The sequence below is a fragment of the Lonchura striata genome, chromosome Z, assembly GCF_046129695.1.
Source record: "Lonchura striata isolate bLonStr1 chromosome Z, bLonStr1.mat, whole genome shotgun sequence".
NCBI classification, from domain to species: Eukaryota; Metazoa; Chordata; class Aves; order Passeriformes; family Estrildidae; genus Lonchura; species Lonchura striata.
In genome coordinates this window covers 60780579-60797103 of record NC_134642.1, presented here as the reverse complement: position 1 = coordinate 60797103, position 16525 = coordinate 60780579, and the positions used below count along the sequence as shown (strand labels likewise).

The 16525-nt window shown below is 45.2% G+C and overlaps 1 protein-coding gene across 1 annotated transcript; it reads right to left on the bottom strand.

Moving 5' to 3' along the window:
• Nucleotides 1–9871: 9871 nt before the first annotated feature.
• Nucleotides 9872–12157, bottom strand: LOC110467767 (E3 ubiquitin-protein ligase Topors-like). The gene is made up of 2 exons (XM_077790405.1): nt 12142–12157; nt 9872–11295 (listed from the first exon to the last, which is right to left on the bottom strand). Exons 1-2 carry the CDS (start codon nt 12155–12157, stop codon nt 9872–9874), a joined length of 1440 nt encoding a protein of 479 aa, XP_077646531.1.
• Nucleotides 12158–16525: the final 4368 nt, after the last annotated feature.

The following is a 16525-nucleotide window of genomic DNA, read 5'->3' as shown; positions in this document are numbered from 1 at the left end:
AGTGTAAAAGATCCAGTGGAAGCTCGCTAATATAGATCTTTCTGATATATATTTTTTAATATATATCTTTCTAAGCTTGCCACTATAGCTTTCTAATAATAAAGATGTCCCACTCACCTTAGATGTGGGACACTGTGTTCTGGAAGATGTCCTTTTGCTACCTGAACAGCAGAGCCTCCTCCAGAGCATGCCCTGGGCTGCTCTTTGCCATTGCATTCATTTCTGAACAAGATGACATGACCCCAGAACCAGTAGGTCACCTGGGCACAAGCTGCATCAGATCCCAGTGGCCTCTGGCAGGAGGTTCAGCACAGCCCATCCTGTCAGCAAGTGCCGGGTGGCTGATGGGCTCTCAAACAATGCACGCAGCTCAGACAGCTCCTAGTTTACACAGGTTTCCATAGACAGCTCCAAAACTGAAGTGCTCTGTGTGCCTCAGGTGAGTTGTCTGCAGAGACCCTACTACTGAAAAGTAATCCTCAGGACTTAGTTTGGACATATTTCTCTTTGTCTAAACACAAAAGCATGATCAGTTCAGCTTGAGTCACTTGCCTTGTTTGTACTAGTTACTCACTAGCCCAATAATGGCTTAACTTCATCCATTACCTTAACAGTTCTTTAACTAACTCAATTTAGATAAGAAACTAACCTTATCTGGTGCAGAATTTGCTGAATGGTAGAGAATTTTGGCTGCACAGAAGCTCAAAGTGTGACAATAACTCTAGGTCACTTCTCAGTAGGCTTCTGCACATCCACAACGTGACAGCTGCCTTCAGGGTGGCCAGAGGAATGAAAAAAAAATAGTAAAAAAATTATAAATCAGTGTAAGGAGCTCTTTTGCTCTTTCAATTGGTATATATTGATCTGCATTTTCATTGATCAGACCTGCCTGCATGAGATTAACACCTTAAAATTATCTTATCTTTGAAAAGTGAGTTTGACCAAATTCTTTACAGTGCTGGATAACTTTTAAAAGGACTTATAAACCCAGCATCCTGAGTCCTTTTGAATAATGGGTTTCACTACAGAATGTTACATAGTACTTTTTCCAGGAGTAACCAGGGATTTTTTCAAGTTGGATAAATTCCAGATCTAGTAATTACGCTTTGCCTTCCTCAGTTCCCCCAAAGATCCAATTAATTCAGGTATTCTTAACATAAAACTGTTACACACTGCTACTGTACATGACTAGCTGCTGTATTTCCTCCCCAATAACAAATACATCTCTGTGGTGAGTGAGCTGATGCCCTCACACCACTCTGATGTAGTGTGCCTGAATGATTCCAATTCTCACAGTCCTCCAAGAAAAAGCACACTGGTAATATAATACACTTTTGTAATGGTCTTCCTAGACCTGCTAGTCTTGATCATCCTTCTTTGTCCTGCTGGTTAAATTCACTCTTGGATTTTGAACTACCATAGGTGGGGAGGGTCTCAGAGCAGGGGATGTGCCAGATGCACTGGCAGGCTGTACTTACATAGCACATGTTGCTTTGAATACCTGAGAGGGCACCCCCACTGAGGTAATTAGTTACTTCCCAATTGCCTAACAGGCCTGTGACACCTGTGCTGGCTGATGTTTATCTGTAGTGAAAGAAAAGTTTAAAATCTCAGACAGCAAGTGGAGATAGAAATCTCACAGCTGCAGTGGGCCTGTCCTGCTTTTTCTTTTGAACATGTTTTTACATCTGTTTTTTTGACCAGGTTTCAGTCTGATCCTTGCAGAAAGACCTTGTTGCTTGAGGCCCACTGGTCCCTAGCTCTAATGATCTGTGTGACTCCTGTGGATTTTAAAATCAACTGCAGTGCTCATGTCTGACCCTTGCTGCCAGACTGCAGCCAGCTGTCACATCAGTCTCAGAGCTTCTAAATAGAGGGCTTTCCAGGCCTTCAGAAAACTTGCCTCTGTCATAATCACTGTGGTAGTGAGGATGTTTCCACATCAGGGTTGAAAGCAATAGCCTCTTGCTTCTTTAGTTCTGCTCAAAAGCAATGTAAGGCCCAAAGGTAACCCTTGGTTACACCATCTTCTTGGAGGGACCTCTGCACTACTGGAGCAGCAGATAAAAGCCACAGGGCTACAATGAGAGAGGGTCTCACAGAAAGAAAGCTGAATATGACAAGGATCAGAAAGGGGCAGATTCTCTTCCATGTGCTTTGCTCTTTGACCTTCTGATCATTTTGGACATGCTGTAGGATTTCCAGTTGTGTCAACTCCCACCATATGCACCCAGGTCTGCAAGATACAATGGGGACAAATATTTTGTGGAGTTGCTGTGAGATGAGATAATCCACACTTCTGTCTCATCTGCACCCGTGGATGCATTTACCTTTCAGTCTGCAAGGGGTTCAGTTCAGCTTGCATTGCTTGAGGAGTAGAATTTCAGCTGTCAGCTTCTGGGTCAGGCTCCTGTTGGTGGGTGGAGTAGCTCTGGGAAGGAGGTTGTTCGGTGATGGGTGTCCTACATCGGTCTGTCTCTTGTGTCCATCAAGATTTCACTCAGTGCCGATTTACAGCTTCCTTCCTGCACAGCTGTCAGGGGTAGCTGTCATCATACCAGAGCCCTCTTCCAGTTGTGACCTTGCCATCTGATGACCATGACATGAAGCACTGGGTGAAGGCTGCAGCAGGAAGGTGGTATGTGCTTGCCTTTATTGCGTGTGCTACCAGAGTCAGCCAGCTCACATTTCATCTGAGCTCAGTCTGGAGATGAACACATTCAGTACACGTCCTTCCTGGGGAAAGGCTGTCATCCCTGAAATTTACTTCCTCCAAGCCCACTGGTTCCCAAGATGTGGCATGGAGTGTAGAGAGCAAGTTAAAGCATTAGGAAAACAGTTTTCATTTCACATGGGTAATTGGACAAATTTGACATTCTATACAGTGGGATGGGCAAGAGACTGGGAAGGGTAAAAATGAAAAAAAAAAAACATGGTGAGAGGGACCAATTTGATTTTTATTGATGTCTCAACATGTCATACACATGAGGGGAAAAATTACGGAAAGGACTGTACACGTGTTGGAAGCCCTGTCCCGGGGAGCCTCAGCCTGGCAGCTGATCAGGCCAGAGAAAACTTCCACGATCGGGCTGCGAGTGACCCCCACTTGCTGGTGGGGCAGATGCCCCGATGCCTGGGGAAAATTGCCTGGGAAATCGGGCTGTGGAAGGAGCCTTAACGCATCAAAGCAATTAACCGCGACACGACCAATGCCATTTTGCTTGGGTTTCTTGGAGGGATCGGGGGCTCGCTCCTCCTGCCCCTCGCCTCGGGCTCCCTGCGCTCCCGCCTCCCTGTGCGCGCCTGTCCCGCCGGGCTCCGCCGCTTCCAGCCCGAGGCGCGGCATCCCGGCGCTCGGCGTTCCCCTGGGCGGAGCGGGCGCTGCCGCCCCGTTCCCAGCCCCGTTCCCAGCCCCGTTCCCAGCCCCGTTCCCAGCTCCATTCCCAGCCCCATTCCCAGTCCCGTTCCCAGCCCCGTTCCCAGCCCCGTTCGCAGCCCCGTTCCCAGTCCCGCTCCCAGCCCCGCTCCCAGCCCCGTTCCCAGCCCCGTTCCCAGCCCCGCTCCCAGCCCCGTTCCTAGCCCCGTTCCCAGCCCCGTTCCTAGCCCCACACCCAGCCCCGTTCCCAGCCCCGTTCGCAGCCCCGTTCCCAGACCCGTTCCCAGCCCCGGTGTCTCAGCCCTGCTCCCAGTCCCGCTCCCAGTCCCGCTCCCAGCCCCGCTCCCAGCCCCGCTCCCAGCCCCGTTCCCAGCCCCGTTCCCAGTCCCGTTCCCAGCCCCGGTGTCTCAGCCCTGCTCCCAGTCCCGTTCCCAGCCCCGCTCCCAGTCCCGTTCCCAGTCCCGTTCCCAGCCCCGTTCCCAGCCCCGGTGTCTCAGCCCTGCTCCCAGTCCCGTTCCCAGCCCCGCTCCCAGCCCTGCTCCCAGTCCCGTCCCCAGCCCCGCTCCCAGCCCCGTTCCCAGTCCCGTTCCCAGCCCCGTTCCCAGCCCCGGTGTCTCAGCCCTGCTCCCAGTCCCGTTCCCAGCCCCGTTCCCAGCCCCGTTCCCAGCCCCGTTCCCAGCCCCGTTCGCAGCCCCGGTGTCTCAGCCCTGCTCCCAGTCCCGTTCCCAGCCCCGTTCCCAGCCCCGTTCCCAGTCCCGTTCCCAGCCCCGGTGTCTCAGCCCCGTTCCCAGTCCCGTTCCCAGCCCCGGTGTCTCAGTCCCGTTCCCAGCCCCGTTCCCAGCCCCGTTCCCAGCCTCGGTGTCTCAGCCCTGCTCCCAGCCCCGTTCCCAGCCCCGTTCCCAGTCCCGCTCCCAGTCCCGTTCCCAGTCCCGTTCCCAGCCCCGTTCCCAGCCCCGTTCCCAGCCTCGGTGTCTCAGCCCTGCTCCCAGCCCCGTTCCCAGCCCCGTTCCCAGCCCCGTTCCCAGCCCCGTTCCCAGTCCCGTTCCCAGCCCCGGTGTCTCAGTCCCGTTCCCAGCCCCGTTCCCAGTCCCGTTCCCAGCCCCGTTCCCAGCCCCGTTCCCAGCCCCGTTCCCAGTCCCGTTCCCAGCCCCGTTCCCAGCCCCGTTCGCCGCCGCCGCTCCCGGAGCCGCGCGGGCTCTGCCGCCGCTCGCCGCTGCCGGCTCCATCTGCCCGGGCGGGCCGCGGCAGCGATCTGTCCCTGCCTGCTGCTTCTCCCTCCGTCTCTCTTCTTCCCCTCTCCTTCCTCTTCTCTGTCCCGCTCCGCTGGGAACACTCACCCTTCTTTATCAATAAACAGTTCCCAGATATAATATTGGTGCGTTTGGGTTTCATTTTTGTCCGAGAAATCTATCAATAAGAATCCCCTTCAACTCCACTTTTACAACGGCATGGAATATTCATACACCCTGTTTGCAGGGTCAGACTATAGCGATTATATTTACCCAAGTACCGTATGTCCCCAAAAAGGGCTCATATTCTAATTTACTGTTTGGCACACAAAAGGGGTGCCAAGGTCTTGACAGAATCCAGACTACAGCTGATGTCTCCATGGGGGTAACCAGCTTCCAACTATATTTTTATATTATTTGAGTCCCAAAGGCTTGTGGACTATATTTTACATGAAATTTGCAGCTAGTTGTATTTGCTCATTGTCATCTCATCACCTGTTAAAAGAACAAAGCCCATGACTTCAGATTAACAACCCCTGCTTTAGCAAAGCTGGACTGTCTCCTCCACAGAGACACGCTGTTTGTTTGGGTGTTTCACCTCTAGAGAACTAAACTAAGCCATGTTAACATTTCAGTCTTGCTTCCATTCCTGGCACCGATTAGAAGTGGCACCTCCTAGACAGATGGCACCTATTAGGGCTTAGCTATTCAAAATACAACCACTCAAAAGGTAGTCAATTAAGCAAATATCCCTGGCTTAAGGCAATGCAACATTGGGCCTCTAGCCTTATTTACTGCAACCATAAGGGCTTTTCGTCAGAAAAAGAAAGGAGGGATTTAGCTTCATGACAAAGGTGTCAGCAATAGACTCCTCCTCAAATAACTGCATTTCATTAGGCTTGATCTCAGGTTTCAAGCAAGTCTTACAGAACTATTGTTAGAGCCATCTGTAAATGTAACATTGAGATACCCAAATTTTTATGGAAGTGCAAAAGATAGCAAACACTCCATGGAGTTTACAGTCTTACATAGAACGTCTGCAAAAAACAACAAGTGAAGGGAAATACACTTGTGGCTGTTTCCCCGAGTAGAAGCGGAGAAAATGAACTGATAAGTAAGTTCTCTGTTTTCACAGGAAAGGTGAAAGCTACTGATTGACCACAGTCCTCCTGTGATGACACAGCATCTTCCAAGCCAGACAGAGTTTTAAAGAGCCTTTAAAACCACAGCTAACATATAATTTCTATTAATGACTTCTGAAACTGTACTGAAACCCAGCCACAGCTGTATGGGAAACGTGGGCTGCAAATGGATGACAATGGAGGACTGTAGAAATTAACAAAATATAAAATCTGTGGTGTCACGCAATATCCCAGATTAAAAGACAATGAGTCTGATATTTAAAAATCTGAGTAGGATGGACAGTGGACAACCCTGCTCTGAAGGGTAGGATAGGAAAAAAGACAGTTCCACTGGGCAGGCAATGGAAAACTGCCCTCCTCAAGATGAAGCATGTCAGCAGAGGGGGGTATTTTTTCCATTCACCTTTGTCCAGTACAAGTGACCACATGGGGACATCATCCACTCATACATGATTGATTTGTATTTATCCTGACAGTTTGTTTCTTTCTGAGTGGTCCATTAATTTTGGCTTCAGGCAAAAAAAAAAGACAGTGCAAAACCAAAGAACAACAAACCAAACTTGCGTAGGGAATTTTGCTTTTGGATAAAAAGAAATATTTTACAATAAATACCAGGAAATACTTACAAATTCAGAAAAAATTTCATTACTATTCCAGATATAATGGGATATATTAATATGTATTAGGACAAAGTCTGTGTACAAATATATAATTTCACATGCTTTATAAAGTGGTTGTATCTCAAACTACTTACTTTACCTTTGAATGGATAGTAAAGATAACTTGTAATTTCTTGAAATATTGAAAGCTCAGAAAACCATGCTTTTTCTGAGCATGTTATCAGTAGACTAGAATAAACTGGGTGTGTTTTCTGTTCAAGATTCACCTACAGATAGTCTATGAATAAGTCAATACCACTATCAATTTTTCTTAATTAGGAGTCTTTTACCCATGAGGAAGAAAGAAATATAACTACATCTCAGAACTACTTCGCTCATGCTTCAGCCTGCTGTTGGCCAATTTATCTTTTTCAGCCACAGTTCTAAACAGCTTCTGGGGAAAGAACTCATTTGAAGAGTATGTACTTCTATTTTCAGAAGCAATTGTAAAAATAGCTTAGTAGGAATCTTATTAATAAGCTTTTGTTCTTTTATTGCTTCCTCAGAGTCAAGTATAACTCATGTATGTTGTTTCTTGCTATTTAAGCTATATAATGAAACTGTAAGTGATGTTTTAGAAATCTGTATAAAACTTCTGTCCTGAATTAAGTGGGCAATATCTGTTGCCATGTAGAACTGAGCTACTATTACATTTAGAAGACAGGAAGCTGTGCCTGCAGTCTGCCAGTAATTTACATTTTCACAGTCTTATTCTTCACTAAAAGAAATTAAAGAAATGTTTCTTTCCCTGCTATGTTGTGTGAAAAGCCCAAATGAAAAAAAAAAAGATTGATGGTATGCATGTGAATGTAGAGATCTGCCAAATCAGGCACACACTCTCATCCCTCCCAGGGGACAAAATGCAAAGTAGAGACTTCTAAAACCACTTGCCCTTTATAAAATGATACCATACCCACCAAACTAAAGTTTTACTCTCTTTCCTGGCACAACTAGCTCAGCAGACACAAAGTCATGACTTTAGAAAAAAAATATAAAAAAGCCTATTTCTTCCATTGCTACATTTATAATAAGTTTAAGCACAACTTGCCACAAGTTGAAAACTAAAAACTCAGGTTTTTGCTAAGTTCACACAATGTTCCTTTGAAAATAGTAAAGTAAAAATTTTGAAGTGCAAGTTAAGAAAGACAGAGGCAACAGTGTTTTACTCTACAGTGTAAAAGTGGTTCTTTAATGCTATTAAAAGCCTTGAATGAGGCTTTCAAGAAGCATAAAGAATTTACATAAAATTAAAAGACAGGAGATAACATATATTTTATATTCCATATTTACAAATCTGTAATTATTTTAAGGATTTAATTTTCTTCTCATGACTGCATGGATAATTTGAATTAGTCTAGTATGAAACTGATTCGGCCAACATGTAAGAAGCTAGATAGACATTGTGTCTTAACAGCCAGCCAAGAACTAGATAGCTAGCTTAAATTGGCCAGCTAGGTTTTCATCCTAGGCCATCTAGCTCTTGCTGAAAGACAGGTGTCTTGGCTCTGTTCTTAAATTTCTTCTGAGTGCCTTAAAAATGTGAATCAGGCATAAATCACCAATGAATGCACTTTTTGCCTGCATGGGAGTACAAACATTGACGGGTAAGAGCTGCAAGGGGTTTTGCTATATCAGAGCAACGCTAACTCCAAAATGTATCAAGTGATATCAGCTTAAGCAGTTTAAGGTGGAAAAATACATGTAACCACTGCCTGAATTTGGGACATTAACTGTATTTTATCTCCCTGAAAGTGCCCAGTTTCTGCCACATACACAAGCTGTATCTGACAGGCAAAAATCACAGACTCCTTACATAGACTCAATGCAGATGTTTTGTCTTCTGAAGAAAAAGCTTTTATCAAAAAAGTTACCTGAATTTATTGATTTTTCTTAAGGAGCATATGATAGAGAGGTGCCACAGGGATGATGCATGCTCAAAATCAGTGAGGTTCTCCTGAGCATCTCATCTGTTTGTGGCTCTTAGTCTTTCCATGGCTTTCAAAATATGCAAAACCAATCTAACTAACTGCAGCTTTCATTAAACAGAATGAAGTGAACAACATGGAATTAACCTGTGCATGGAGTAAGACATTTTTACCATTCATGTATAAAGCCTTTTGATTTTCAGAAAACCATGTGGAATATGAAGTATAACCAGGAAGTCATCTCTACAGCTGGCCTTCTTGACTTGTTTCTGGTGCCTAAGAGTTATGCATCAGTCACATACTTTATATTCTCCTACTGACATTGAAAATAGCAATTTGAAACAAAGCTGTCTAAATGCTTCAAAATTGTCAGGTGAGCTTCAGTGAAAAAGTTCCCAATTACTTACAGTGAGAACAAGGTAACAAAAGATCAAGAAGGTAAGTTTTACCACTAACCAAGCCAAACATAATCCAACACACTTCAACTATCTACAAAAGTTTATATTATCAATATGTTCCATTTCCTGGGCAGAGTTTCAACTGACAGTACAAAAATTAACATCCTTGCTTTTTTTTTTTTTTTTTTCCCCTTACATCAGAGTCTTCTGATGCTACAGGATTGTAAGTTGAACAGAAAAGCATATTGTTAACTTTTAAGTTTCATCTCAGATCTCTCTTTCTCAACACTGACTCAGGATCACTCCACTCCCAAATCCTCCAGTGCACAGAAGAAGTCCTATGTTGGCTTTTCCTGTGTCAGGAGAAAGCTAACATAAGAAGGAAATGTCAGGAATGCTTATCTGGGAGTGAACTGCATTTCCCAGTGATCATTCGTAAAGGAAAGCTGGCATGAGAAGTATGTGTCTAAATAAAATATGTGAGAACACGGGAGTGAGGAAACAGGCAAACTTTATGTGAGGTAGGGTTTTCTCCTCTCCAGAGAAGATCAGAGCTGTAAAAAACTTTGTTTGTGTTTGTCCTGAACACTGGGCAGTATTCCCTATTGCCCTCATGAATTAAAAAATTAATAAAATATTTAAGCAGCATTTTCTACATCTGCCTGGAGAAAAGATGCTTTCCAATGGCTTAGCCTTGCTTGCTGAGCTGATGCTCCAGGTTGCAGTGTCTGCCAGACTAGGGAACTTGATTTGGAACAATGAGATCCAGTCATGCAGGGAGGAGATTAACTCACATCCATTATAACACCTTTTGAGGCAACTCATTAAATCAGTCTGTCTGTGAAGTCCAGCACACTTGATAGCATTAATCTAATGTCTCATCTCAGCCTTGAGGTTATCAGTGGACAGGTGTAATTACAATTGATTGAAAAGACATTTTCACAGAGGAGTTTCTGTTTCCTGGAATTCAGGCATTTCTGAAAATTTTTCCTGTGTTGCCCAGCCCAGTCATTCCAATCTTATTATCTCCTGGCAGGCATATGCAGCTTTTTAGTAACTTAAAATCAAAGTACGAAATCGGCAATATTCTGACAACAGGAAAACTATAAAGTTAATCTCAAAAGAGAAGCTCACATGGTCTTTTAATGACACTGTATATGCCTACTGCAATCTCCTACATCCTCCCTATATGTTGGGGAATGTGGTGAGAAGCTCCTGCTTGGTTCACTGTCACTCCAGCTGTGACACTGGACCGGTTGCTGCTTCTTGACATCTTCCCTTTTCTCTTCCTTGATGGACTCCTCAGAGTCAGAGGACAGCTCAACCACCTCTGGTGTCCTCTCAGCTAATGGCTTAACGTACCCAACAATGACACAGTTGTCTGAGGAAGAGCCACTGTCGTTTGAGTCAGCATTAGCCTGTAACTCAGTCTGCACCTTGGTTCTTTGGCTCCCTGAAGCAGAGTCCTCATCTGAACTTTCTGATGACTCCAGAGGAGAAGCTATGGTGGCACGAGCCTCTTCTGAAACGGAATAGGAAGGCCCCGGAGTTTCATCATCCCACGGGGCCTGGCCAAGACCAGGTACAGACAAACTATTATCGGGTCCTTGCGGGTACGCCACATCTGGAGAGATTGTAATAATGGATGAGTCTGAGTGGCTTCCTTCCTCATACGATGGTGCAGGACAGTCATAATTGGCGTGTTGATCGTAGGCTTCTAAGTTAAAAGGACAACGAGCAAAACTGATGAATTCGTGCAGGAAGTGTTCTGTCCGATTCAGCAAAAATGGCTTTAAATCATCAGCAAAGGCCTGACTTTCCAGATCGTACCTGGTTACGTTACTCATGATTATGTGCTGCACGATATTGATCAGGGACCCGTGGGCACCAAAGAGGACTGTGAGTTCTCGCTTCAGCCAAGGAACCAAGCGGTGAAGGCAAGCGGGGTTGCGGCGGAAGAACTCTGCCGAGATCTCTCGGTACCGGCCGCCGTCCTGAATGCTGCGGATGCGCACGCCGGTGCGGTACAGAGCCCTGCGGAAGCTGATCATGTCCTCCTCCTGAATCTGCCGCAGAGATCTGCCCTCCGCGCTAGCCTTTCTCCTGGAGGCCAGCCTCCTGATCATCTGCTGAATCTCTCTGTGTCTGTGCCGCGCTGGCTCGCTCGACAGCCCTTCAAACAACATCCCGTTATCCGGAGGGGACAGCATCCTTCGGGAAGGGGAACCGCGCATGCGGCGTTCCCTCGTTAAGGTAGTGCGATAACGAAACCTCCGGCCATCGGGGCTGGCAAAAGAACTTGTTTCTAAAGGGCTGAGTATGTACTCCTTGAAGTCATCTTCAGCACGAATCGTATGGAAAATGGAAAAAAAGGGCTGCTTGCAGAGCGGGCATTCTGCTTTGTTTTTTGACCATTCTTGGACGCAGCAGAAGCAGAACCTATGCAAGCAGCGGTCGAGATACGCAACGTTGTCAAATCTGTCCAGGCAGATGGGGCATTTGGAGTCGGGAGACGCATCTGTTGGCAGCTTACTGGTGCTGGCTTTTGGCGAAAAATTGCTATTTTCTGCAATGTCTCAGCTAACAGAAAGCACCTAGTGCCTCCTACATTTTAGGATTACCATTTGGCTAGTGAGGTCATCCCTGCAGCAAAGCACCTTGAATCATGAGTCACATCCTGACCTGTGAAGGATAGGCTGAGTTTATGCACTGAGATAAGGAGTTTTTCCAAGCAGATGCTCTGTGTGCATCTCATGTCTCTGTTCTTGGCTCTTAGCCGGAGTGTGCCCACAGGGTCCCAAATTGCAGTAGAGATTTGAGGGTCTTTCTCTTTCATTTTCTTTCCTCTAGTTCCCTGTAGTCTCAAGGACTGGTCTTAAGGAACCATCTCATCTTAATGTGAGCTGCAGGCAATTATCAGATGGCAGCATTGCTCACTGATGTGTGGATGGGAATTGAGTCAGAAATTCAGAAAGCAAAGGTTTAACTTCCACTACCATTTCTTTAAGCCACCCAGTTCTCACAATCTAGGAGCTATTTTACCTTATAAAATAATCATTTTCTAAGGGAAAAGAATGTTTTAAAAGAAAATTATTTATTATTGTCTAAGTAAAAACATAGACTCAGTCTCCTGGACATGAAAAGGGTCTAAATATACAGTCTAAACCAGCACCACAATAAAAAAGACCAAGTGTGTACACCATGCAGTCACTTACCAAAGGGACTGAATATTTGCAAAATCACATGCTCCTCTTGAGGATTTCTCTGGGTAGCATTTGGAAAGGAAGATAGAAAGAAATTCAGTATGATCTGCAGACTTTTATTTCTGGACATGGAATAATATTTAATATTCCCTGGAACAGGCTCTTCCATGCAAAGCCTTCAAGCTCTGAAATGCACTGCCTTCTACCACCTGTACATCCACCCATCCTTCCTCAGGCTCCTGCAGGGCTGCACATCCACTGGCTAAATGGTGCCCACATTAGCACCTTGACACCTTAAGCGTATCCAATGCTCGCCCTTTGGTTGGCTGATGGCAAAGAAGCAAGTTAAACTGGAAAGGTCAAGTGGAAATCTCTGAACAGAGTGAGCCATATTGCAGTCACCAAGTAAAGCGAGCAATGAGTTCTCAAGCTATGTGAAAACTGGGTCAAAATGGCCTGAAACAGAAGCTGTTAGGCAAAGTGAGAAACCAAGTTTGTTATTTCAAAGACGGTCCATGTGGCAATATCTGTGCCCAGGATGAGCTTTGCTTTTGCTTGCTCTGCTCAAGACTTACAGTTTTGAACTGTAAGCAGAGGTTGTATAAAGCAGATGCAAGCTGCATTGGGAACAGAAGCCATGTGCAAAACCAGGAAGGTGTGCAGGAAAAAGCAAAACCAACAATCCTAATAAAGGGAAGAAATTATATCACATGCTTTCACTGATAGGCAAGGACAGCATTGAAAACCTTCCACATTCACTAACAGGACACGTATACAGAACTTTTATCCTTCCAAGGATTTCATGCATATTGTCCTCTTAAGTCACAAAGTCTAAGCTTCCAGCCTGTCCACACTGTGACTAAACCTAATGCCTCAAAAGAAGAGCAATAAAACAAGAAGTGACTCCATCCTCCTCAGAGAAGGATGCTAGCAGGACAGTACTTACAAGAATCCCTGTAACATCCTTTGGTAGGCATTTCAGAACTTACAAAGGCGATGCTTTGTGATCCTGGGAAGCTTCTGGTCCTTCATTACAATATAGTCAGAGCACACAACACTGAGTGTAGAAATAGGGAACCTTGAAAAAAGAGATGCATGGCAGGTGTGAACACTATGAAGACAACCCATCCTCTCTCTAGTGGAATGTAATCAGAAAAAGCATTCCAACCCAGGACTGCAGGAACAGGTGTAAAATAATTGCAGAATCCTGCACTGAAAACTTTACCTGGAAATTTGTACAGAAATACTAAGGGGACAGTGGTTTTACTAGAAGCCTTAGCCAGTTACCCCAAATTATCTGTCCTTAAGTCTTGGAAAAAAACAGCCAGCACTTGTGAACAGGGACTGAAGTGACATCCACTGTAACAGCATCTTCTTATAAAGAGGATGAGCCAGGTTGAGTAGAGACCATAAGGGAAAGAATAACAAAGGTAATTCATATCCTATCTTGCCTCCATGGCAGCTGAGCTCTGCACACAGAAAGCCTTCTGGGTCCCCCTCCTCTGCTCCTTGTATGCAGTGGAAATGTTCTTTTTATTGTATACCACATTATTATGTTGCAGCTGGAGAAAGAAAAAAAAAATAAGCCATTTTTGTACTTGCCTATAAATGGTCAGGTCATGAAAGAAATAAATTGCAACAAATTATGAGGTCCTACTCAAACTGCAGCTCTCTGCAAGCAGAGAGTATTCCCAGGTAAGCAGCCACTTGCCCATTTAATTAATTTTCTTTTTCTGTTATTTGTAATTAAATATACTTTAGACATCTAGACATCCAATATGGAACAGCCTGGTTTTGGAAGCCAGCATGCTCTGTAACTGTGGCAAGTTCTCAGGCTGATGCTGCAAGGCATGAACTGCGCATTTAAGTTACATAAGCAACTTTCACTGGAGAATATATAAAATGTCAAAATCTGGTACTATGCCTTATGTTCCTCTGTTTCAGAGTTTAAAAGTTAAAAGCTGCTGCAAAACCACCAAAGGTTTTCAGTTGCAAAGGTACAATCTACCTGCTTTGAGCTTTAGATATTTGAGAAGCTTTTTAAGATGAAACTTGGTGATTTGAGAAGGTTAAAAGTTTGATTTTTTTATTTAATTTATTCAATTTTAGCATTCCTGGGTATTGGAAAGTAAGGTGTCTGCCCAGATTTCACAGGTTTAAATATTTTTTTTAATTCTGAGGCAAAATAACTTGTCGTGATATTCACAAAAAGGCAGTTTACAAATACAATCACATGTACTTTCCTTTACCGTGGACATGTGATTAAACTGGCTGCCAGCAAAACAGGCTGCTAAATGGTGAGAAGGTTTGTAATCAGCCTGAAATGTAAAAATCTATACCCTCTCTATCCAAATTTATACAGCATAGTACTACATAAAGAGATAACATAATCATTGAGCAGAAAGAAACCAATGAAATAAATGCAGTGAATACTTGCTTATCCAGTCACTAAATAAGGAAAATACAACCTAGATTGAGGGATGCAAAAATCGATAGTCCTTATTTTTCATATGATACAGACTATTATCCTACACTAGCTTAAACAGCTATGTGAAAATGTTGAAGTTACACTGTGCTGGAAGGAGAACACAAGCATACTCGTGCTGCGCCACATCATATTTGTTGTGTTTTAAAGGCAAGTTACTAATTTCTTGCAGGAGAAAAAAAATGAAAGCAGGAGAAAAAAGATGAGGGTGGGGCAAGAAGAGAATTTGAAATATAGAAATAGAGCGAACCCATTCTCTTCTTCAAGTTTCAAAGGCGTCCTCATTTGCATATCCATATCTGAAAATTGAAACCGCATGTTTACTTCTACACTTTTAGATTATGATATTGTTAAAATTTATAATGGTTCCAGAGTCTGAAGAGACACAACCTGGAGTCCAAGCCATCCCTGAATTACCAGCAGAACAAAACCTGTGTAGGGATACAGCAGCCAAGATCAGTATGCAGCAGCAGGTCAGCCCCTCAGCTTGGTCTGAGGTGCCTGTACTTCAGAGACTATAAAAATAGAAAGTAGCAGAAAGCACCAGCATTCTGTAGTGCTGCAGGTTAATGATATTCTGTTACAGCCATATGGATCAGTGTCATGCAGACACTAAGGAAGAAGGAGAAGGGGACACAGAGTGATGAAGAAAACTGAGACAAGAGAGTGGGAAAGCTGAGAAAGAGAAGAAGGGTAGCTGCATCTCCACTGGTCTCTGTGGCTATTGCACAGAGTCCAGAGGTCCTCCTGAAAATAGCAATTTAATATGCCCACACCCTAGGCCCAGACAGAAACACTGGTTCCAGTGTCTGCTCCCCACAGGGATTCCCTATCTGGCACATTCCCTGTCTGGTACTCTTTACAAAGAGTAAATCAAGCCCTGGCTGAGCATCCCATAATCCAAAACTAATCCCTCAGATTCCTTTGGACACCAGCCACCTTTTGTGCCTGATGCTAGACCCTGGGTAATGCAGGATCAGCTCCTTTTGGCCCTTCTCCTTGGCGCAGAAAGACCCTGGGTGCAACCTGTGCTGGTAGGGGGCTGTGTGGGGAGGAGCCTAGCAGGGCATAGCTTTGCAGCCCAACATGAAGCAGAGACATAGCCATACAGAGATACCAGAGTCAGAGAGCACTTCAGATTGGGTGAGGCACCCCTCTAAAAAGGGTTCAGGTTATGTGCAAAACTTGGTCTTCATTTATGCAGGCATATAGTAATGAGAAGAAGAAGATGGTCTGTGTACTGGTTTTGGCTTGGGTAGTGTCCACTTTCTTCACAGTGGCAGTATAGGGCTGGGTTTTGGATTTGTGATGAACACAGCAATATTTTTGCTACTACTGAGCAGGGCTTGTGCAGAGCCAAGGCCTTTGCTTCTCCTCACCCATCCCACCAGTAAGGAGGTTTAGAGAAGGAGAAAGGCACAAAGAATTTTGAGGGGACACAGCTGGGACAGCTGACCCCAGATAACCCAAGGGATATCCCAATCCCATACTTTATGGTGCCATGCTTAGCATATAAATCTGGGGGAAGAAGAAAGAAGGGGAGGAAGTTCAGAGTCAGGGCATTTTTCTTCCCAAGTCATCATTATACAGAATGGGGCCCTGCTCTCCTGGTGATGGCTGAACACCTGGCTGCCTATGGGAAGCAGTGAATGAATTCCTTGATTAGCTTTGTGTCTTGGTGTGACTTTTATTTTCACTATTGAAGTGTCTTTACCTCAACCCATGTGTCCCAGCATGCTGTAAAAGTGGAGTTGAAGGGGATTCTTATTGATAGATTTCTCGGACAAAAATGAAACCCAAACGCACCAATATTATATCTGGGAACTGTTTATTGATAAAGAAGGGTGAGTGTTCCCAGCGGAGCGGGACAGAGAAGAGGAAGGAGAGGGGAAGAAGAGAGACGGAGGGAGAAGCAGCAGGCAGGGACAGATCGCTGCCGCGGCCCGCCCGGGCAGATGGAGCCGGCAGCGGCGAGCGGCGGCAGAGCCCGCGCGGCTCCGGGAGCGGCGGCGGCGAACGGGGCTGGGAACGGGGCTGGGAACGGGACTGGGAACGGGGCTGGGAACGGGGCTGGGAACGGGGCTGGGAACGGGGCTGGGAACGGGACT